The following is a 25,768-nucleotide window of genomic DNA, read 5'->3' on the forward strand; positions in this document are numbered from 1 at the left end:
ATGGCCTTCCCTTTCAGAGCAGGGAGCCACTGATGTGGAGCGCCGGGCGGGGGAGATGGAGTAGGAAGAAAATCAACCGTTTGGTGCCTCAGAAATGATTCGATTTGCCGCTGGTGTGAAAGTGTGTGCCGTGTCCGAGTCTCACTCTCCCTTTTCTTCCTCAATGTCACCCATGATTTTCATAAATATTAGTTTGATGCTGGGTTGAATTATTTGGCAAACAGCGCTCTTATTTGGATGTATGGATGTGATGGGGATGCTCGGTTGACATTGACATATTTTCAGTTGAGTGGGTTGTTACGGCAAAAAAGGAAAGATGGTCTTTTCATAAAACTGGGCTGTCTATGCAGTAGAAATACATGAACAATCCTGGAATTGGTGCAACATGACCAGAGAAAACAGAGGAAAAGGGCTGTGGCATTGCTTTGCCCAGGAGCTGGAAAACCTACAACTACCATAATGCACTGCACAGCACCGTCCAATGAACACCCCCACTGATGGGTGACGTAATGTGAGCTTAACCACTTAACAGGAAACAATATCTCGGCTAGTAACAAACATTCTTGCCTTAGAGTTGAATAGTACATTAAAATATGTTTCTGAAAGCACTTTAGATGAGAAACAGGCAACACAGCAACGAAATTTTGGTTCATATTTGATCAACGCCGCTTAATTTTATTTTTTGATCTCCTTTTTTTCAGCCTCCGTTTCTACAGTACAGCAAACAATACAGCGCCAACTTCATGCTTACTAATTCTCATAGAGCCTAACCATGCACTAAAATATGTTCATGAAGACATTTTGGATATTAAATGGGTAAAATAGTAACCGAATCTTGGTTTATACTTGGTCAGCACTCCCTAGTTTGACAGTTTGAACGCACTTTTTTTTCAGCCTGTTTTGTTACAATACTTAAACCAATATGGCCCCCGCTTCTTGTTCACAAATTGTATAACACAGACAAACCAGGCACTAAAATATGTTTCTGGAGACATTTTGGGAAGGAAATAGACTCAGTAAAAGAATCTTGGTTCATATTTGATCAGCGCTGCTTAGTTTAACACTCTGATTGTGTTTAGTCTGAGTTTCAGAGAGAGAGGTGACCCTGCATCAATTTAGACCAAACTCCAGACGAACAGTAAAGCTAGACACGGCTAATCTTACCTGATCCTACCAGCTCCCAGATTTCTCTACTCATCTCTCAGCTCAAATCTGCCAAATGACACAAACATATAAGCTAGCTCTAGGGCTGTTGCTCCAAAGCAGGTCACAGGTCCATTCTGAATGGACTTGTGAATGTGTTAAAGGAATAAAAATAAATAAAAGAATAAATAAATAAATATATAAATTAAATAAAATACTTTGGAACTGTACTTACAAAGTACTTATTTGTAAGTACAGTGAATTTCCCTAGAGCTTTTTTTAAATTTTGAATTTGAAATTGAATGTGGCAATTTAAGCTATGTTTGGACCTTGAACAATTGATAAAGGAGGCTGGCTGGAGCAGTTTGGATCAGTGGGATCACTGCTCCAGACTCTCTCTCTCGATCCACGCCCATTTTTTGTGTCTGTGGTGGCGGGTGGAAGAAAATGCAGCGGATCCTTTTAACAGTTGCCTTTTTACACATCTGGCAGTTTCTGACAGGTTAGTGAAGCATTTTTTCACAACAAAGAAAAAATGACTGAAGAAAAGAATCTTTCTTGTTTTGTGACAAGATAAAGGAAGAACATGATAAAAGCATCCGGCTTGTCATTGACATTTGACACACTTACGACGCAATCAACACACAATGTGTCTCAAGCCTGCTGCCGTCGCTGCTCTGATCTTCAAATCAAACTGATTATGGTGACTGACATCGTGCATCATTCCACAAACAAACCACCTCCACTTGCTTTTTTGCCTGCGTAAACAAAAGACACTCTTTTTGTTTGTCTATGTGACGGCGTTTGATTAGCCACAATTACGGCCGCGGCACCCGCTTGTGTGATTAGTTTGACTTGAGGCTGTTTTTATGTGTGCCTTGCGAGCAATCAGCGCGAGGCTAAACCTGGACCGCTGTCGAAATGTTGTGTCTAATTACAGCAGCAAACCAACCAACCTGCGGTGCCGCTCACCTGACGAGGAAAAAGGGTAATTAATTACCTTATTGAGGCGACTCAGGGAACCATGAAGGTAAAACTGTTTGCCTTCTAATCGGCTCAGCAACAGAGTTTGTTTCAGCATGAAAAGCATGTTTAAACATTCTTTCAGGGAACAAAGGTTATTAGGTTTAACAAATGAAGCAGTGCAATTAAGACATTTGCTCTCTTTTGTAGGCAAGAAATCAACCAAGTTAGTGCTTTTTAAAAAAATTCCATCTATTGCTCAGGATGTATTGAGTTGTATGCATTGCCTGCAGTGTGTGCTTGCAGACAGCACACAGACCTCCCTTCCTGACAACTTGGACATAATAAGCAGCCATTTGATAAACTGCTGCTCGCCGCTGACATTCAATAAATCTTAATGTGAATGATAAAATGAGTAACGATGGGGTTGAGCTTGTGCGTCGTCCAGAGGGAGTGTTTATTTATATGATATTAAACATGCCAGACGGTCTCATGGCTCACGGTTTTATCATGTAAGACTCCTTTTTCATTGCCTCAGTTTGCTGCATGTCTGCCTATCAATGGATTGCCCTGCTCAGTTGTTTTGGTCCGCCTCAGAACCAGCATTAATAGTTTTGATCCTAATCCCTACATTTGCCACTACAATAGCCAGAAGTTAATTCTCTTGTGTAATGTAATTGCTGGCGAGACAGACCAAAGTCAGGATGTAGGATTTCCCCAACACATATCGCACATAACGGATCGCCGCTCTGACCTCTCAGTGACGGCTACGACAGTTTTGGCTGTTTCTCGCTGTAATTGGAATGTGAGCGGCGTCTCAGCCAATGCTGTTGTTATGCATCATGCATTTGTGCCGTGCACTCAGAAATGCCCGTGAGTCCTCAATCAAGGATAGAGAGGACACTTAAAATACAGTCGGGTGCTCCTCAGGATCATTACGGTTCATCCCAAGTGTCTCTGCGCTCCTTCCTGCTCGGCTCTGCTTTCAGCTAAATGCTGTCTGGAGGGGAAGCTCTGACAGAAGTAATTCACCAAAGGGCTAATTACACCATACTCATAGCATGGTGTGTCCTGTGTTTAAAACTGAGCATTTAAATAACGTCCTGTGCAGCTACAGTACAGGAGATTCACCCCTTTTCCACCCAAATTGGCATGTGCATGCAGGATCTTTGAACATTGGTAAATCCACTAAAGGCTTTAGACTGCTTTTCCATTGCCAGTACAGCACAGCTGTGTACACGGCTCTACAGCAGACAACCGTGTGTGTTTTTTGGTGTGTCTGTTCCAGGTCACCCTCAGGCGTGAGAACAGATACACAGGAGAGAGCAGAGTGGAAACTGTGGAAACTTTATGGTGGTTACTTCTTTTTAAATATATCTCTTACTTATTCAAGTCTGTCTTTCAAACTCGGTAATAGGTGGTGGTGCGTCATTTCATCTGCCAGTTAAAGCGCTAAAATTAGCTTGTATACTCAGGTGTTGTGTTTCCATCTATGACAATCTGAGCTGGAAGCGCTAAATATCCGTGACTATTTCAGAGTCTAACTTTGGAGCGTTATTTGGCACCCTTCCCAAAAAGCTATGCAGACATGCTTGGTATCAGTGGATGTCTTAGGTTGTCCAGATACCACTACCTTCCAGCTAGCTTAAAAAATGTGCATGCCATAGTGTCTTAACCCTTTAACACCTGGATTAACATCAGTTTTCTTGTGCAGCATTAAGACTCCTTTCACTATCATTTAAAACTCTAAACCCTGAGAAAATTTGTTAGATTTCTTTCTAAAACACAGGGAAAATATATAATGTAACTTGGCAAGAAAAAGACAAAGAAATTATCTGAAAATTAGCTGGGAATTATAAGATATTATGGAAAAAAATGAGGGGAAAATGTCCAAAATTTTTTTTTGGGGGGGGGGCACTTTTATGAGGTTATTTTGTTGTCTTTATTTATGTATTTATCTATGTATTTAATTTTCTTTATATTTCAGTTATGTTCTTGTAACTATTTACTAATTTCTGCACATTTTGGGGTCATTTTTCATTAAGTTACTTGTTGCCCTCTTCCCATGAGGATAAGCACAATAATATTTTTTCCCTGAGCATAAAGACCAGCATGTCTTTATGCTCAGATTTAACGTGCTAAATTTATACATATATCAAGCTCAACAGATTACAGCTGTCTGTGTTTCTCAGAGGAATGTCAGAGGTTGTCACTGATGTTAATATTATGAAATGGGCACAATGAGATTATAATTCACTGGCAGGGGTCACAGTTCAGCGCATAATCTGGGTGCTGCATTACATAAATAGGCATATCTATTTCTGCTGGCATTTTGAACAGTTTAACAGGTTATATCACACAGTTATCACCACGTGTGTGTGATGATGGCTGTAGATAAAACCAGTTATTGGAACTGCCGTGTGGTTAAACTGAAGACCTGAACAGCTGGACATAAAAAGCTAAAATGAAGCTGTGATTTCTTCAAAGTGCCTGGTTTAATATATAATAGGATTGAGGGATTTGGTTACAGAGAGTCCTGCTTTCCCATTTGTTTTTTGGAAATCTGACTGTAGAGGGGCCATTTCACAGTGTCCATCCCTCCTGAAACCCTGTTGACAAGCAGCCAGAGCACTCAGCCTGAGTGTCTGCGCATGAGGGGGAGACAGCAGAGGATTCCCCGACAGTCTGTCTCTCTCTGAGGATCAAATGTGGCATGGCTACAGCTGCAAGGCTGAGTGATTCAACCAGTCAGCCAGAAAGGAACTGCGAAGCCGACCGGCCTGCCCATCAGCTGCCATGTTTGATTTGGGGGAAACTGTGCTGAATGAAGTCAATACTTCACCTGCAGCTCATGAAAATCCAGCTGTATTGTGTGAAGCTCTTTTTTCAATACATGTCATCTGTCTCATAATCAAAACTGGCCAAACACAATTTATGGAGAAGAATACTAATCAGATCCTTTCTGCAGCATCATCTCTGGACAACAGCTCTAAAAGTGTCGATTCACAGTTTTTTATCAATTTAAATATCACAGTGAGAAACTCCCAAAGGTTCGCTGATAGTCTTCAAAAACAGCATTGTCTGCATTTTTTCATAGAGGTCATTTTCATACAGGATTTAATCAGTTTGTTGAGACTGACTGCTGTGTCAAAAACTAAATGTCAACTGTGACTTCATTTAAAGAAAGCTCTATCCAGTTCAAAACAATTTTTTGGCAGGCAGGTTTCCTTTATTGATTTGCCCAAAAATTGAGCAATATTTTCAAAATGTTGATAAAACACAATTGCGAGATTTCATTGAGTGATGTTAAACGACTTCTTTCGCAATGACATTTCAAGAAGCATGGTGATGGATGTTCAAAACATTAGCAGGTTTATTTCTATTGCAGCCACCACACTAGCCATCATTGTTTCCAATTGAAGGCGACGTAGGCGTGTTATGGAGCGATAATGGAAAGGCGGCCCCTTATATGTGTGAGCAGCAGCATACGAGGGATTTCCAGGAGGAATTGTGGATTTTAAAACTTCTGAATGACACGCTCAACTTTTGAAGAGTTATACAATGCAATAACACCTCTTGCAGCACCTGCTGCATCATGCCCGAGGGAGCCAGTGTGACCCATAAAAAAGCCAAAAAAGTGCTTCCATTGGATTTTTGCTAAATATGGCTTTTTTGAATTGCTTGAAATACCATCTCATGCAAGAGTAGAAACTATTTTGTGATATATGGGAGTTTTTTTTAAATTGACCTATTTCCATTAGGCGTATTTTGTATTTACAGTTTCAATTTGCACAATATGAGGGTTAATGGAAACCCAGCTAATGTGGCAAAAAGGACTGGTCTGGTTGGTTGATTGGTCTGACAGAGCTGATTTTAAAAAAATATTCCTATCTATGGAAGGGATGAATAAAAAAAGTTTTGTTTTTTTTCAGTTGCAGCTACCTGGAAGAAAAAGAAGCACCACTTGTTTTTTTACCACAATGCCCTGATGATGGAGCAAATCCCTGCCTCCAGCAACAAACCCTGATTACATCTGGTCACACTTTTTACACCGAAATCTACAAGACAACAGTTACATTATGAAGTGCTTGCTGTGTAGATATAAACAGCTCATTCTAAGGTAACAAAAACACGATGACTGTCAATATCAGGAGATGATACACTAAAGACAACCCACTTAATATATTTTATTCATCCCACACACTGAACCTTTAATCTTGAAAGTTATGATAATGAAATTACCAGTAGGTGCATTAACGGAGAGAGAAAAGAGTAGGTAATGAAGAGAGAGGAGGAGAGAGTGGGAGATTGCTTATATCTGAATTGCATTTAAGTTATCCCTATTAGTTTGATAGTCTACCGGCTTTACTTTGTTAAAAATAGCTTTATCAACAAGAGCTGTTTTTTCATTATTTTTGCACTGGCCCCTACACCCTAAAGAATATTAAAATGGAAAGTAACTTATACTTTGAGTAATTTATTAACCATGAAATTTTCACTTTCACTTGAGTACATTTCTGAAATGGTAATTGTCAATTTTACTTTTTTTGTACTTTTTGTCATTTTTTTAAATGGGATTAGTTGTACTTCTACTTGAGTATAGTTTTTCCATTACTCGACCCACCTGTGTAGGTGCCTCTTAATCTGAGCAATTTGAAAAGTGAAGTTCTGTTGTTTGCGGTAGTTGGGGACAAATAGGCAGATGTGTAGAAGACTCTACAGGACATATAGTATGTTACAAGAAAATGTGTGCAATGGTTTTAATCAGCTGCTTGTCTTTTTTGTTGTTTTTTTATTCTGAGACCCATGCAAGTGGAAGCTTCCTTTCCCTGAGAGCATGTGCACGTTTTCTAGTACGAACAGATTTCTAGCTGTAGAGTGTGCGTGGGTGTATCACACAATAACGACTTCTGACATGCCGGCCTCTGCAGTGGAGCCACGATGGAAAGTACCGTAACCACGAGATCATACAGTACAAGCATTTACATGCACAGGTCGGGATTATTCCTACACTGCTAGTAAGAAGCTATTTCAATGCAGAATAAATCTCACACACACACAGATGTCTGATTAACTGCAGAACAAAATATTTCACAGTTTTGCATGAGGCATGACACTTATGAATAGTGCCACTTTTAGATGATGGATTCACCGTTTAACACGTTTGCACACAAACGCACCTGTCCCTGAATTTGTGGCGCTCCCACAGTATCTGATGTGTTGCCTGACTCACAGTGAGAGGAGTCAGTGGAGAGAGGATTAGCTCAGATTTAGGGGAATGAATTTTCATGATTTACAACCTTTCTGTACGAGCTGTCGCTGTATTGATTTTTACAGCTCCAGTGGTGAAGCTTGATAAAATGTTGCTTTCATTTCAGGGGTGGAAACAGGAAAGAAAGAAGCATTCTTGTGGAGGAAAAGAGAGGGCTGTGGCTATTACATCTGCAGGCAGGCTATTGAGGACTTCTTTGTCGCAACACAAGAGCCCCCCCCACTCCATCAGACACACACACACACACACACACACACACACACACACACACACACACACACACACACACACACACACACACACACACACACACACACACACACACACACACTTTGATCCAGCTACAGAAAACAGCTTGAAACAGATTCGAGACTTGAATCTGCAACTCTGCAGGCACGACACAAAAGTCCGTCTAAGGTTTGAATACAATCACAGCAACCTTCAATTTTATATTAAGAATCTTTTCTTGGTGTTAAATAGTATTAAGAAAAGATAACCTTCGTTCCTAATCAATGCAATACAAAGATATTTCACAAACATTCTTTAGACTTAAATCTGAAAATCTAACGGTGACCATCTCCTGCTGAACACCGACAGCGTCATGCTAAAATCAGATTTTTACTCAAACATCATTCCAAAAAGTTGTTGAGACATTTTACTCAAACTCACAAATATGAAACTGGTCCCCGGAGCATCATGGATATCTGTATTTTACTAACCTCAGTGTGGTATTTTCACCATCTGATATTTGATGTTCCCATTTTTAGGAGAAAAGAAAAATCCCACACACTGTCCTTTACTTGCAATAATATTTTGGCTTTACCTGATCAAGGTCTAGAGACTAAAACATTGTATTTCTAGAATAAGATTTATTGAAAGTGCAGGACGGTGTGCAGGAATTCTTTCTTCTCTTGCCTACAGACGGTTTCTTTTACACACCTGTCTACAAGAAACTGAAGGTGTGCATGAGCCTTCATAGTTAATATTCCCATTTTTCTAATCTTGTCACTTTTTTAATATTAAAAATTAAAAATAACTACCCTGGGCAAACTGAAAGTGTGTGTTGGCAGAGACAGGAAGTCTCTTCGGGTTGTGGCCTTTCCACAGAAATGTGATCTCACTGAAGCCGTTTCTGAAAGTTTGCTTAAAGTACACATAAAGAATATACCTCCAAAAGGTTTAACGGGTTCATATGGATTGGCTGAATAAATCCAGCCTAAGCAAGAGTTATGAAACAGATATCCAAGAGGATTGATAAGTGCACGATCTGACATGAGTTTGCAAGCGATCCGCATCCAGTTAGTGTTTTGATATTGAGTTCCTGAGGACTACTTGTTGCTTTACGAGCCCTCATCCCTCTGCCGCTCATTTGCACATTACACTGCTCTTGAGGCAACGAGCACAAGTGTGCCATTTGTATTTGCATGGTGCTTGACATTTGCACACTGCGAAAGCAATTAGGCCAGAACTAGGGTCATTAATACAGTGAACAGGCTCGATGTGTTTGCTCTGATAGCTCCTGCAATATGTATTCGCAGAGAGATGACAATGATGCCGTCTATATTTCCACGTACTGAAATATCCTCTGAGGGTCTTGCAGAGGAAACAAAGATGAGAATCTGAATTCCCTGTTCCTCCTACTCTTCTTCTGTTTCTCTTTAAGTTCTGCGGCTCGCTGGCGTAAACACACTTACACTCACAAACAAATACATGCATAATAAAAAAATGTGTCTATAGCAGCCTGAATCTAAGCAGAATAAAGGGCCACTCTTTGAATAGGCACATCTCAAGCTGTTTCAAAGGAAAACGAGAGAATACAGGCAACAGCAAGGAGACATGAGACATCAACAGACGCTCGTAGTGCTCGGTATGAATAGATGTTACTGGGGCCAATTCAAGGTAAAAGAGGAGGGGAGGATCACAGGTTAAAAAACAAAAGTGACTGAATCAGTGAAGGATATTAACTGCTGGCATGAATAGAAACTATTAAAAGGGTAAATATGAGGGTTAGAGTCATCAGTGGTGAATGATTCAAGTCTGTAATCTACTTTAAATCTAAAAAATATATTGCACAATACAGCTTTTTTTTAAGGATCTGGGAAGGTTGCTTTTTTGATGATGAAAATGAACAACCTCAAGATTTTACACCAAAAAATTTGGCATTGGTTGCTAGGTGACCGTGGACTGGGGTACGTCCCGAAACCACAATGACGGTCACTGATTATGACTTGTTGGACTTACTCCCAACCAAATCACAACTGCTCCCAAAAAGTATTGTGGTGGTTTCTGGTTGGCAAACATCGTCATTTGTATGTACGGGTGGGTAGACTATGTTGGCGGGGAGGTGGGGACTAAACAATCTGTATTCCTTTATTAATATTAATACTACTTTTTCCTTTCTATTCTGCTGTGTATTTGTATGTGTATATGCGCTTACACCCTAATTTATTTATTGCATGTGAGGCACATTCAGCCTATATTGTATGAAATGTACAATACAAATAAAGTTGACTTGACTACTGTGTGATTGGACACATAAGCAAGAAATGTGACACAACTATGCACGATGGGCATCAACGTAATTAACAGTGAACTGTCAGTACGGGTGGTAGCTTATAAACTGAACTCTACAAAGAAATTATTTGGTTAAAAAAAAATAATACAATGGTTTGCATTAATCTTTTTTAGTAATGACAACTTATAATAAAATCACATGCAACAAGCACACTACATTGAGTTAGGGGAATTATCCTTTGTTTCACAATCCAAGGCATTTTTAAGTAGCGCTTCCTTAATAACAGAGTAAAACATACATTTTTTATGAAGAAAATGTCCTTTGTGTGGTCGTTGTTTGAACTGCAGGTCCCTAACACAGTCTTAACTGTATGAATTTGTCTAGCCATTTTAAGTAAAGGTGGAAAAAAAATTAAATTATCAAGCCAGTTTCCTTAATATGACTAAAACTTACATTTAGTTTGAACCAATCACACATAAATTTGAGTTTAAATAACACACAATATGAAGTTGTAATTAACTCATCAAAATGATGTTTGCAACTTTAAAGGTTATCTAGATCAATAAATTAGAAGTTTTATCCTGCAATCATGCATTAAATTTGGCAGTGAAAAGACAGGTCCACTGAATTACTTTTTAGAGTGTGTTGCTGTTACATTACTTTCAATGAGTTCCAGTTGACAGAAGTTGAACAGCTGCGAAATGTTTTAAATTTTTGCTTTGGCAAAAGGTCACAGTTGTCTCCAAAGCAACAAGACGCTGTCCTCCAGTCGGCTCATTTTGTATTTGCACTACTTTTTATCCTTTTGCATTTTGATAAAAGGGATTTGATAAAATCATTGAGTTAACTGAAAAAAATAATTTAAACTTACTTCTACTGAGAAGATAATGGGAGCACAAGAAAAAGAGGTGGTCAGTGCATCCATTCAACCAAACAAGGGAGGTACAGGGTGAATATGTTTTGGCCCAACAAATGCAGGACATGGACAAGTAGATGCATTTTGGATATTTTTAGATGTCTGCAAACCATTTCATGATCTAGTCAACCAGGTCCAGTCGTGTGTTGCTTACGCCAGAACAAAAAAACGCTGGAAAAAACAAACGCTGCAACAAATTTGGGACCTGAAAGGTCTTAAGTTGAAGGTTTTCTGTCGAAAATATATAATTTCTATCAAGCGGCCCACCATTAATCAGCCACTAGAGGCCGGCACCAAAAGCAAGGCAATCCCCATAAACCCCCATGTTAAAGTGCCCATATTCTCAGCAGAAATAAACATGTTTACATCCTGGTACAAATAAGGGTTTTAGTTTTTATAGCTAAATTCAACATTCATGACAACTGGAGGTGAATTTTTATAAAACGCACTCGTTTACATTTCATCAAGGCTTATAGTTGCGCATGTGTGAGGGTGGGGCCACTGGCTGTTTGTGAGGCATTGCTACTGTTTATGAATTGAATCCACCCCTTGCTTCTCCATGGCTCTAACCTGTAGTCAAATTATGGTCACTTTTGGCTCCAAAAAATACCAAAATGGTAACGGCCAAAATGCTGAGCTCAAGGCTTCAAAATGGGTAACGTTGTAACTACATCTATTATTTTATACAGTCTGCTCTCCAGAATGAATGTAAACTTTATCAGGGTTTGCTGCATATTATATCTGTATAAACTATTGAACAATGAGTGTTATTTGACCGTGTTATTCATTTATTAAAAAACTTTCATTGCAGTCCTTTTGACCATTAACTAGCTTAAAGTCTAGTTGTTCCCTCTGCAGCAGGGAAGGCTTAAGGACAAATCCACTTCTTACCCTTCTGACAGCTGCTGTTAATGTAAACTTACAGTGTTTTATTTTGGTGAGATCCTGACAGAAAGTAATTAGTAAGCGTGCCAATCAGATAAACAAACAAAAAACAATCTCTGTTATTTTCTCTTCTTGGTGAAGAATGTTGAAACATATTTTTCACATCTCTATCAAAATTAAAAGTAATTGCAGAAAAGGCCTTTTGATGTTGACTTACAATAATTTCAAATGGCCTTTAAAAGCAGGTTACTTTCATTTTTAATTGGATTCTTATCTAATAATTCATGATTGGAAGCATCTGACTCAATAATACGAGTAATCATTTTTCGATTACCACGCAGCATGTGTGGAAATAAAATCTGATTACTTGCGGTAATCAAAACTGCAATTTAGCGTAACTTGGAACATTGCTTTATTATATATCTAACAATTTAAGCACTTAGTGTAGCAACTGGGAAGCCGGTGGAGATATTAACAGGAGGTCTCTTGGTAAACCACAGCACAGTGCATATGAATAGATTAGATATATATATTTTTTAAATATAAATGAGTATTCCCAAAGATATATCTTTTAACCCTTTGAAGCCTGGATCATCATTAGTTTTCTTGTGCTGCGTGTAAACACCTTGTACAAGCTATTTGACCCTTTGAAATCTAAACAAATTGATTTAATTTCTTTGAAAACATGGAGGAAAAAATGCAATGATAAACATGAAATGTCCCATAAACTGCAAGTAATTAGTAAAGGGTGACAAGAAAGAAAAACGTCTAAAACTATATTTATAATAATTCTATAATTGAAATAATGTTTTAGAAAGAAATTGGTGAAAAATAATTTTTTTTTTTTTCAGGTAATTTTCTTGTTTGTTTTTTACTCTTGCTTATTTTCAGGTATACTCAGGTAATTTTCAGGTCATTTTCTTGTAACTTCTAAAATAATTCTTTACAAATTCTTAGGCCATGCCCCTTGTTGCATTCTCCCCATGTTTTTGGAATAAATCAAACCAATTTGCTCAGGTTTCAAAGAGTTAAGATGCTAATTACAGAACGACAGAGAAGACAAAAATTACTTCTGCATTTAAGGATTTCTTTAACCTGCTATTAATAAGTGATTATTCCTGTGTGTGATTCCACAAGACTGATGGTTTTGTTGGACGATGTGCATTTACCTTGCTTAAAATGGTAAATGCTTTTAGTAGAAAAAACAATTGCCAAATGGGGGCAACATGCAGCAGTTGCCTGCATGCTACACTGATTATATTGACCACAGCAGGGCTTTCCCTGCCAAACACACCTCCGAGTTCCCTCTCTCTCTTTCTCTCTCCATACTCTCCCACCCAGTCGATGCAGTATTTGTATTCTTTCCAGTCTCCTGCTCTCCCATTATCTGTCAGCAGAACATAATTTATAGCTCTCTCTGCAGCATCCATACCATGCCGACTAACCACTGTTTTGTGTGTTTTTGGCCACTCCATTTTAATAAAGATGTACGGATTACCCCACATGGATGAGGGAGATTCAATGTAAGCTCTAGCTGACGGATCGATAGTTGGCTGATGGCCACCGTGGTGGAAAGTCGGCCCACTCAGGGAGAGAAATACAGCTGGAACACGCCTCTATGAAGATACAGATCAACATCAGGGATGCAGAAAAGGGATTTCTGGGAAGTCCACATAAGCTTGCGTGAGCTTTCAGAGCAGCCTGTATGCTCACTTCTTTCAGAGTACAAAAATAGCTGGTAGAGTAAAGGACAATGGACGTCATGCAAGAAACGACATGAACAAATCTCCTCTTATTTGTGCTTGTGTCCATGATTTGTTCTTATTTTGTTAGTTCCCATTGATTTTTGGGATTCACCAGTGTTCTCTTCTTTTTTCTCCTCTTGGATAAGAGAACATTTTTTCGAGAGGTCGAGAGCACTCTTACAAAGATAAGAGAAAACATCTCCTTTACGAAGGCCACAAATCATTGCCAAGTGCAAGGAAAACCAAGTTTTACATTTCAGGAACATTTAAAGAATGCATGAATGTCATTTAATCAAAATTAGATTATATTTCAAAATATTTACAATGGCAGTGAAATACTAAATCCTGCTATACCTGGTGCATGGATCCCAATAACTGTGTGTCCCTCTGCTGACCAGTGCTGGAATCTAACTAAGTACGTTTACTCAAGTACTGTACTCAAGTACAAATCTGAGGAATTTTTACATTAGTTGAGTGTTTTGCTACTTTCCCTTTACTCCAATAAACTTCAGAGGGAAATATTGTACCTTTTTACTCCACTACTATTACAAATTTAGATTTCTGTGCACAAACTATATGAAAATGTACAAGTGCAGCTGAAACAATTAAGAAAATGTTGCTGCATGAGGCCCATTGTGAAGCACTAAGGTTTGACCATCACCAAAGCAATTCATCAAAAATAAAGCAAAGAATCCAATGGTAAAATGGAACAGAGAGCTCTTCCCAAAAAACAACCAAACAAAAAACCTTACGAGAACAGCATGTCACTTGAGAATTAAGTTTTCATTCTGGTTATGTACATGAATGTACGTATATGCACTGTCCCATAACACACATGTTAAAATGATGTGCAAGTATGTTATTAGACACCTACAGTATGTTCCAGATTTCCAAAAAAGAGCAGAATCGTAACCCAATCATTGATCGATTGGTCTGCAAGGATGAGACCAGAAGTCGGGATTAGCAAGGAACATTTCAGTCACAGATGCTGAAGGAATCGTCCATTTATAGCAAACAGAGTTGGCGGAAAAGGTTCTGCTCTCTAAAGGAGCTCTAAAAGAATTCAAGCAGCAAAGAAGGTTTTGCTGGGTGAACAAAAACCCCCCTTAACAAACACATATACGGAAAGATGCATGGCATCTGACTAAACGCACACTCAGGCAGAGCTGCCTCTTCGCCTGCATGTCACGGCCTGCAAAACAGCTCTGCTCCAAGTGTCATATAACTATACCAAATCGGGACACCTGTGACCAAATTTGTGTTGAAGGAAACCTGTCTGAGCATTTATGACATGTGCAGTGATGCACACATCCTTTTAAAGGCTTCCTAAACTGATTACTATTTTATAAATAAAACATACACAATAAACATATCAATAAAACTGTCTCTTAGAAAGTTACAATAACTATTTCTTCTAAGATGTCAAATCTGGTCTGACAAATTTACTGTCTGGACATTCGAGTCTGGAAAAGTATGGGATTTTGTAAAAGTGTCCCACCTACTGGTGCACAACTTGGCAGGTGAATGGTGACATTCTGGAGAGTGAGTGTTAAAAGACTTCATGATCCACTATGTATCCCCTGATATTCCTCAGGGCACGTTCAGCCACTCCGCTGCTACGCTGCATATCATAAATATGTGTCATGTAAACCAGTGATTCAGAAAACAGCTGCACTTGCCGACTCTTAATTGCCTTAAATAAACAGGGGAATAGCAGAGTGATTGAGGAGCACGGGGAGCTGTGACATTAATAGACCTTAAGTTGTTGACCTGGAAAGAGATAAAGGACAAATCAGCTGTGTTGTGCATTTATGATTTATTGTTCAGAGAAGCATAATCCCCAATGATAAAGCCAAACACACTGTGGGGGGACTCCCTGTTTTGAGCTGGGTGACTCACTGCTGTGATGCACAACTCTTTTTTTCCACTGGTACATCCCCAACTGCAACTCCAAACTGAAAGGATTCTGCCAAATAATATTCTGCTGGCATATGTTTTCCTGCAAGATTTTTTAATAAGCCGAGAGAGTCCATCCATTACTAAGCCATTAATAACCACTGATATTAAATGGCTGAAGGACTGGTGTGTCTATTCTTAGCTTCTCTTGGCTCCGACCAACAGTTCACCAGTTCAGCTTTGACGCCTACCTCCGACCTTGTTGTTCATTAATGCATGAAGCTGCTCTCCCTCCAGCCCTTATGACCGCCACCCTTCTTGACTCTAACACTGCATTAAAGACAGAAGAGAGCATCGCTTTGGAAATAATGAGCCCCCCCCCCCACCTTGACTCTGAGCCCGACACTCCTCTGGAGGCAAAATCTTCTGAGTAATTACTATAGGTACCACAGATCTGTGGCAATGGTTAGATTTGAACTGAGTATCCTTGTCTGCGTCTGCTGTTTCTGTGTTTTATGTGTGGTCAAAGACATAAACAGAAAGTTTTTAGGGAGCATGGTTAATGCCTGTTTTCTGTGAAATTCATTTACAGGTGCCACCTTTAAGAAGCAGGATTTAAGTTATTTATCAGCTAATGGCTACTCTTTTCACATTTGCAAGAAGACAGTAATCAAGAAAATGTTTGAATAATGATTTGTTTTTTTCATGTCGAAATAGTTGCAGATTTTATGTAATTTCCAAACTTGAGACAGTTGCACACTTGTGAGTAATTAACATCTAAACGCCAGAGGCTCCATTTGCATTAAAAAGTACCTTGGATGCTCATGAAGCCCCACCTTCATTATTTATCCTGCCATTAAACATGCATAGAGCTTTGAAAGAGATCATTTTCATTCATGGCACAATGGCAATCAACACCAATAAAACACCTTCACATGAAGCCATCTGTTCAGCAACGGCGCTGTATTTGGCCTAAACACCAATGAACAAATGAACACACGTGTGTTTGTACACACTTGTGAAGAGGTGACATTATTGTGTTGATGTCCATGTGTTTATATTTATGCTCTTCATTTGCAAGCACAGAGCTGGAATAACTATTCATAACTATATACATTGTCTTTTTTTTTTTCCAGTTTTACATTTAAAGGGGCTCTATGTGAAATCCAGAGTGTATGAGTTATCTAGATACAGGTGTGTTTTTGTGCAAAAGTTCACCAAGGTCGTACTTCACTGTAAGGGTTCTATTGACTTTATAAGCTTACCTATCAATAAAAGGGATCCTGTGACATTGTCAGTGAGCTTGCTTGCTAAAAGAAAGTAAACATATCTGTCTGTTGGTATTTAAATATGTGTATTGACATATGCGGGTATGTATACATCTTTATATGTGTCCATGTTGCATATACGTGTGTCTCTGTGTATATGTATGTTTATATGGAAATATGTATATATGCAGTATTTGTACTGTCTCTATACTATTCAGTGGTTCCGGTTGTCACAACAATCCAAGCCTATTTGTTTTCACATAATAATTCATAGCCTAATTCACTTAAAAAAAACCCCAAACATATTTATTTATTATTATTGTTATTATCGCTGTTATTGTTATTATTATTACTATTACTATCATTATTAATAATATTATATTTCATTATTTATTTATCCATTTATTAATGATTTTTTTTCTCTTAACTTTTCTGGTATGCAGAGAGGTTGGATGTGTGTATGCTCCAATGCTTGGGTGTACATTTGCTGAAAGCATAGAAGTAAAATAAAAATACAAAAAAAACCCCCAAACAAACAAAATCCACATAGAGAGAGACTATACAACCATTAAAAAATCCTAATCTTTAATATCCTAATTTTCTGTGATCTCACACTGAAAGGTCGTCTTAATATCAGGCGAAACAGAACTTTCCACCCATGAAATGCCAGGTCTTTGCAAGACACCTGAAGATGAAAGCTAGGGAGCAAAGTGCATCCATGGTAGGATGTCCCTAACAGGCAGAACATTTGAGAGCAGCATTAAAAAATGCTGCAAAGGGGGTTGGAAGATGAATAAGAATGTTGGGAAGAAAATATCAAATACCCGAACCCAGGGGACTCATGGCTTCTCAAAGGACTCTCTTGGTTTCACACCACTGACTCCTGAATAAGCTGCTCTCTTCTATTCTTCCCTCCACTTCAGCCACCGCCATGCACTTTCATTAACATACTGATGCAAACGGAGGGAGCCCTCACATCAAGCGCCTTGGAGCTTTCATACATTGTGAATTGGGCACTACAGGAAAGAGATGCCCTCAGTCGTCTGTGTTCATACCGGCTGATGATACAGCCTTTAACAAGTGAATCTAAAGCTGCTGCACTGCTCCAGACTGGTCCTCTCAAGGATTCCATTTCTAAAAAGGCCACTCAAGTGATGTGGCAAGTCAATTTGACAATCATGAAAGGTAGCACTAACAAGTGCAGACTCCTGATAAAGAAAGCCTGCAGTCAGAGACGCCAGTGAAGAGAGAGAACGGGGAACTAGCTCTAAAGAAAGTCAGCCGACCATGAAATGCCCAACCTTTACACTTGAGAGATGGTGGGAGACTGTATTAGCAGGACAGGAAAACAACAACAAAATCAGCGCCAGGGAGTTGCATTCTCTGGCACCATCATTTCATCATGTGTAACAAAACTATACAATGCAACTCTTCCTTGTTTGCTTTTTGGGGGATTTGCTATCACAGTTGCTAGAGAATAATTAGGTTTTTATGTTTTATCTCATTTGAATTTGTCTGTTTTTGCATAAAGACTCCTATTACAGTTACAGAGAGACTAGATTTGGGTCAGTTGATTGTTTCGCCGGTCCGGTGCCGTGTACGACCTTTAACCGGTTTGATTTATGCAAACCCGCTCACCGGCATTTGTCATTATATCACATTCTGGCACATTTAAAAAAAGCTTAAGGTTGTGTTGTAATTCGATTGCAAGCCACGGCAGCCAGTGTGGGCAACACAAGAGAAATCAAATTTCAGCAGAGGGGGGAGCGCGGCCAACATATTGTTTGTTTACTTTTTGGGGTAATGAGAGAAGACATGACAAAGTTAGTCTATTAAAGGGACTAAAGCTCCACCACTATGGCAACAGCCAAGGAAAGGGGTGTCCTTACTGGCTGCAGGCGCTGTTGTGAGAGGAACTTTTGTCGGACGCTTTGTTATTATTTATATCTGTCGCTCGCTTTGAAAGCATTGCAGTGGTCGAGGACCAGCTGATTCATGAACTTGAAATGTGGAATTATTTATATTAAACTTCCTTATTTCTCTACAGAATTCTAAACACATTGTCAGATTGCTGGAGGAAGATCACCGTGGAGCTGAAAGTTTCTGCTGAGGTAAATGACCATGCTAAAACAAGCTAGGCTAACATTACTTGCTGTTGGCTACATTGTATGTAAGTTACAGTGAATATCACAATGTAAAATGTGTGTTTTCTGTTTACAAAGTACAAACATAGGAGGGTAGCAATACATCTTTTGAGTGTTTACGTCTCCAGTCTAATCTTTAGTCTGATCTCGAGTCTGATCTAGAGCGCACAGCTGATAGCTGTGGGGTTTCTTTACATTAAGAAACAGAAGTGCATATTTAATTGATTCAGTGTGGACAGACCACTCTGGTGTTTTGCTATACAACGTGATATTAGACACTTGTTTTCTGTTGGGACAGGGTGTCATTATGTTTCATTTAGTACTGACTGCTGAATCATGTGGGACATAAACCTGTCCGATCCTGTGTTGTCTTACAATAAAAGCGGTTTAAACATTTGCACACTGGTCCAACCCTTCCAGAAACTACTACAAGTCCTGTTTCCGGTACTATCTACAACAAGCTCTCCTCTTATTACATTTCAGAAGAATTGTCTGATCCAGGGAGCAGCCTGGAGGAGAAATTAGCTGCGAGTTTATTGGCTTAGATACAAAAGGAGCAGATTAAAAAAGAGGTGAGATGATTGAACTCTCCTTTATTCCGCGGTGTGTCCTTTGTGCCGGGCTGCACAGTCACTTTGATGCTATCTCTGTCATTCGAGCCGCACGCTGTGCCTTGGGTGCCTCACACAAAAGAATATGATGCACTACCAGAGGCCTTGAATGGGCTTTCCATCTATTTCCTGAAAGAGTGGGACTCTCCTTTTGATTCACCTCATCTGTTTAAAAATTGGGTGTCACTCATTATCAAAGCACGTCATCACTGTAAAAGCTTTAGTAATGTATTATTGCGAAAGAATAACAACTGACCAAGTGAATTCTAGTTAAAAAATGACCTGGCTTCAGGGAAATGAGGCCATATTGAGAAAAACATGTTTTCCTGATAAAAACAGGTTGTTTTTCTGCAGATTTTCCTGATATACTGTGCACCCCACCGACCCCAAGCAACGCATTCTTCTGCTTTAATATAACCTTAAAAGTAGTTTCTGATAATGTGAGTGCTCTATAATCAAATGCCCTTAATGGGTAGAAAAGGTCGACTGTCAGACCCTCGCTTGCGAGGGAACAGAGTGATAACGGTAGGAATGGTTGTACCTTGCTTACAGAGGAGCACAGAAGAGGCAGAAAGGGGGAGGAGGAGGTGGAGGAGGAGGAAGAACATCTTACAAGGCTGCCATTACCGGAGTAATTCGCACACTAAGGAGCAAAAAAAGACCTCTGAGTGGGTGGCTGGGTAGTTGAGGTCTGATCAGAACCTCCATTAGCACAGAAATAAGCTGCAAATGGAGCAAGGGAGCTCTGTGAAGAGCAGAGCAGGGCAAACTGTGCTGAAGGAACACATTGCCCTGGATGGGCTCAACGAGACCCACTTCACAGCAATTCTGCTTGGACTAAACATGTCCAGTGGATAAGAACAACTAAAAAACACTTCATGATAAAAGGTCTCTGAAGTAACATTATCACTTTGACGAAGACTGCTGCAAAACCAGGACTGTAGGTTAGCTTGAATGCCAACTAGCAGCAGCATTTATCAACTATGAAGCAGATCTAGCAATTAATACCCGAATGTGAGTTTTCACAGCAATAATTATCAGCCTAACCATTGCTGATCAACTTTTTTTATAATGTGACAAGTGGAGTAGCATGAAAAACTAAAAAAAAGCATGCACAGACAATGTGTGTGGACAAACAGGTACAGTGATCACAAGGTAAATCTATCAAACAGAGATATAAAGGTCAACAGTGTGTAGTGTCTTAAATAGTGAGTCAGTCTGCATTTGATAATTTTGACTGCTTTTCACTTTACACACAGTAACACAGAACACCAATTCATTAAACAGAGAAAATTTTGGCATGGATATGTTAAATCTGTATGTCATTATGTAGGGGAGACATCAAAACTTTGCTTTTCTAACACAAAACCACTTGGTTACTGCTAGGAAAAGATCATGTTTTGTCTTAAAATACCAGTGTTTGGTAGAACAAAAGCTGCTGAAGAAAGCAGTGTCAGGTTGCTAAAAAACAACTACATTTGGCAGCACAAGAGTCGCTGTAAAAGTGGGGACATGTTGTTAAAAAACATCCTACGTTCAGCAGAAAAAAGTCACTCAAAAAGTGACAATGGGTCGCTAAGAAGCACCCAAGTTTAGCATTACAAAAGCTGCTAGAAAAGCAGTGGTGGGTCACTAAAAACATCCACATTCTGCAGCACAAAATGTGCTGGAAAAGCAGCAACGAGTTTCTAAAATACACTAATGCTCAGCAGCTAAATACACACTCCTGTATGGCAGCACTAAAGCCACTGGAAAAGCCAGGAGGGGTTAATAACAAACACCTGAGTTCAATGATACAAACGCTGCCGAAACATCTTTCACCACCAACAGCTAACAAACTCAGCTCATAAACAACTTAAGAAACGCTGAAAACAAACACATAAGACGTACAAATGTAACAATCATGTGGTTTGCAGAAATAAATAATGCCAACATTTTCTTCTGGTGACTGGGCAGTGTGTGCAATACCTTGAATTTTATAAAGACAAATTTATGACTTAAACAGCTTTAACTATTTATGTATGTGCTGGGCATTAATCAATACAGATTCTAAATCAGTTATCTGCACTAATTCTGTAAAGAAAGCAATGGACTACACAAACAGATTATATATATATTGTATGCATGCACATATAAACAATCTAAACCTTTTTTTAAACTCTTTTTCACAGGTACATCTTTGTGCTTTATTTGCAGTTTTGTAAATTTCAGTTTGTTTAAATACACTACCTTGGCTTTTATTGTCCTGTATTGTAGGTTAAATGATAGAAAAGTATAAAGTATAAGTATAAATGTAATTAAAGTGTATATATTTATAAGCATTACATATGACAGTTTGTGTATCTGCGTGTGTGCGTGCGCAAAATGGAAAAAGATTGTGTGCAATCAACAAATTGTGCTAACTATACCTTCTTGCATGTTATGCGGTATAGTGTACCCATAGAATATATTAATTCATAATCCCTACTGCTCCACTCCTTAACTACATCCATAGGATTCTAGGTCAATCCTCCTCAAATGAATTTCATTTCCTGGCTTAAGTCAAGCAGTGATTAAGTATTAGAGAATTCCACTGGAATACTGGGCATTGTACAGTAAGAGAAGTAGCCCCTCTAAACCTCCAAGGTAATGAATGAAGAATAAGATGGCAATCCCTGCTCTGCGCTCTGAGGATTAGAAACATGAGGACAGAGGGAAGAGGAGACAGTGATTCTGATGGATACTTCTGTCTGGGAGAGGAGCAGCACTCCCAATGTTCCTCCCGCTGATTGATTTGAATGACTGGGAGAGGACAGAGTGGAGGAGTGAGACAAGAAGCACTATCTGTGCCGGGCAAAGTCTTATCACCCCCTTGGCTGTCTAGCCTGCAGAGGCCTGGTTTATTTTGGAGAGTTAGTCAATAACAGTGGGTGACCACAGAGCAAAAAAGAGTGGCTCTAACTCCGGTTAAAAACAGCTCTGCACGTCAGACACTTAAAGGCGACATATTATGCTCATTTTCAGATTCATACTTGTATTATTGGTTTCTACAAGAACATCGCTTTTCATATTGTCTGTGCTGGAACACCTGTATTTACTCTCTGTCTGAGAATACAGCTCTTGTGTCGTTAAGCCCCCTCCCAAAAATATCCCAGTCTCCTCTGATTGGTCAGCATTTTCAGGTCTTCTGCACCTCTGTATCATCACTGCAGCCGAGTGAATGATTGTCATCACTAGTAATTCTTCTCAACACAACTGGAAAAATTCCAGCAGGAATATAATTCAAAAATTGATGAGAAATAACAACTTAAGCAAGATTACATGTTTCCCCGACTATAGCATGTAGCTACATCTACATTAGCAGTGTACTTGCTACAGGGTAATGACTGTAACGGAGAAAAAGAGGCCCTTCAGTTACATGACAACCTGACATCGTCCAGCAGGAATATGACCCAAAATTGGGGAGAAATGAACTACATCAGCCAAGATTACATGCTTCCCTGATGTTAGCATGTAGCTACATGTAGCAGTGTACTATCCGCTGGTGAGTGACTGTTATTTAGTGGTTATTTCTTCCATTAAAAATAACCAATAAAAGATTCTAAACCTAAATGTTCAGCCAGAATATGAGCTGTATGACCTGAAATTGCAGAGATAATGACGTTAGCATCTTTATGTATGATAACACTGTACTTGCATCCTGTGAATGACTGTGACCTTCTCCTAATAAACATCATAAAGAAGAGCTTCTGAACACACGCAGACATGCTCTAGCAAGAAAGTGATCCAAAGCTGGGGAGAAATTAACAACATCAAGATTGAATGTTTCCCTGACATTAGCATGTGGCTACATGTAGCAGCATACATGCAGCTAAAGAATGGCTGTAACGGAGTACGGGGACATTTTCTCCTATTACAATTCACCAAAAGAGCTTCTAAACACAACCAGACATGTTCCAACAGGAATATGTTTTGAAATTTTGGAGAAATTATCAACATCAGCAAGCATGAGCACATGTTTCCCTGACATTAGCATGTAGCTACATGTAGCAGTGTGAACTGATGACGTTCTGTAGATGAGTAGAAAAAAATGTTGAAAACAGAGTATTCACAATGGTGTGAAGCCTGAGGTTGCTGCTCACAAGGATTATTTTTACATACTTTTAACTCATTATTTTAAACTTTGGCCATGATTAATATGAACATCTGACATTATATCATGACACATAAATGACAAAAAATAATAAAAAAGTGCAACAGGTCCCCTATGAGATATCGTTTATATTATTCTGAACATATTTGTCGCAGCATTTCTATGCTGAACATATGTTTAAGTCATTCTTTTGGAATAACAGACATAAAGATTGATAGTTTGTAATAAACTAGTGTGGAAGCAGATCCCACGTGAGAGACCAAAGTATGTGTTCCTCCTGCATTATGTCACCTGTTGTAAATGTTTTTCTCATCTGGAATGAAAACTCTTGGGGCATTTAACCTGATGAAAGAAAATCTGTATGCATGAATTTCTCCTTAATGGGATCCCTAACCTTCAGTGAAATGCAATTATCCTTTTGCAAATGTGGTAAATATCTGAGGCACGTTCAGGGACCCTTATTGGAAAAAAGGGTCCTCCTTTCCGTGACAATACATTTTTCCACATATCCATCTATATTTGAATCTCATATTTAAAACACACATAATACTGACACAAAATTGCCTTGAATCAGGTCAAATATTTAACATTATGCGTAGTGATTGTGTGTAATGCAGCTTTTTGTATGTCCTCATGTTTAATCCTTTGAAACCTGGATGGACATTAGTTTTTTGGTGTTGCGTTCAGACGTCTTTCACAGGCATTTAAACCTTTGAAACCTAAGCAAATTGGTCACGGCACCTTGAAAGGCAATCTGCAACTTGAAATGTCCTGCAAATAGCAAAAGATAAGTAAAAGGTGACAAGAAAATTAGCTTTATAAAAAGAAAGAGCGAGAGAATCATAAGAAATCATAAAATGACAAATATCAAAAAATATATAATTATATATTTACACAAAGGTTACAGGGGAAAACATATTTGTTATTTTTATTAATATTTATTATTTTATTTTAATTTTTTTCCCAGGTCATTTCCATTTTTGTTTTTTGAACTTTCTTTTTTTTCGGTTAATTTCAAGTAATTTTTTGGTAATTTTTTACTAATTTCTTGTTTTTTTGCGCCCTTTATTGTTAAGTTGCTCATTGCCTTTTGTCCACGTTTATAAAATAAATAAGGTCACTTTGCTCAGGTTCCACAGGGTTAAACCTAATAAGTGCATTTTACAGACGTGTTCATTAATATATCGAAAGAATAGAAAAGCGTGCTTACTGATGTGTACAGATGGCCCTCCCCGTTCATGGCGATGTATAACCCTGTCTTCACGGACTGAATGGCGACGACTCTGAGGCCCACAGGAATAAGGTTGAACAAAGCTGAAAAACACACACACACGTGAACATGCAAACACACACATAACATAAAAACATCAGCAAACATCATTACCATGGACAGACCTAACCATTAAGCAAACTTTAAATACACTGAAACGTGATGGTGTAATTCATCATCCAAATGCAAGCTGCCTGTCATTAATGCCTCACAAAGCATAGATAATACAATTGCTAGCTGTTGCATTTAGGTAATCTCTAAAGATGAATTGCAGCATGGATGGCGAACGTGACTAGCCTAGCATAGCCACGGCCGCCCAGAGCTACCTGAGAAGTAGCTGTAATTGGGGCCACCACTGGTGCGTGGCAGATCTAATAGGCCTTTTGTTGTTGCAGCAGACTCCTTGGGCCTGGTGGGTAATGTGTTTGTACTGGTGAGAAAAAACAGGACTGTGACATTAAGTGTGACTATATGGGAGACTTAAAGGCACATCATGACCTCTGATGACCCTGTAAGTAATTGGTATTGGCAGGTTTTGAGGGAAAAGCTGTGAGAACTACTGTGTGACCATTGGTTTTTGGCCAGTTTTGAAAACGTCAAATTTAATGTGGAGCAGTCAATGCCAATGCTTGATTTGATCTTGTAGTTTTAATGATATGATCCATCTCTGGTGCACACTTTATGTATTGCCCGCTGTTTCAATAAGTCCCCTCAGCCTATCAGATGTGACATGTGCCACATCTCCTCATGCTGACAGGAGTTAAGTGACACAATGTGGAGTGTCAGGCTAGTGTTAGCACCAAGCACTGGAATCAAATTAACCACCTAGCCTGGAGCGCCAGAGGAGCAGTGCCAGAACAAGCTAATAATACCCTTTTCTCCCTGTTAAGCCTACTGTTTCCTGGTCCACTTTTCCTCTCAGAGAGGAGGGTGAGTCTGTGTGATACTATAGCTGCCATTTAAGGAGACAGTTTTGCTCTAAAGGCTCAAAAATGACGGAAAGTTTGA

General features: G+C 39.1%; 1 protein-coding gene across 2 annotated transcripts in view; it reads right to left on the reverse strand.

Moving 5' to 3' along the window:
- fgf14 (fibroblast growth factor 14) overlaps positions 1-25,768 on the reverse strand; it is a 114,374-nt gene that overhangs the window by 12,466 nt on the left and 76,140 nt on the right. For both annotated transcript variants that reach the window (XM_042495081.1, XM_042495080.1), the window contains exon 3: positions 24,701-24,804. In XM_042495081.1, coding sequence (XP_042351015.1) covers positions 24,701-24,804 — 104 coding nt within the window. The remainder of the gene's footprint in view (positions 1-24,700; positions 24,805-25,768) is intronic.

The sequence above is a fragment of the Plectropomus leopardus genome, chromosome 10 (assembly GCF_008729295.1).
Source record: "Plectropomus leopardus isolate mb chromosome 10, YSFRI_Pleo_2.0, whole genome shotgun sequence".
Taxonomy (NCBI): Eukaryota; Metazoa; Chordata; class Actinopteri; order Perciformes; family Serranidae; genus Plectropomus; species Plectropomus leopardus.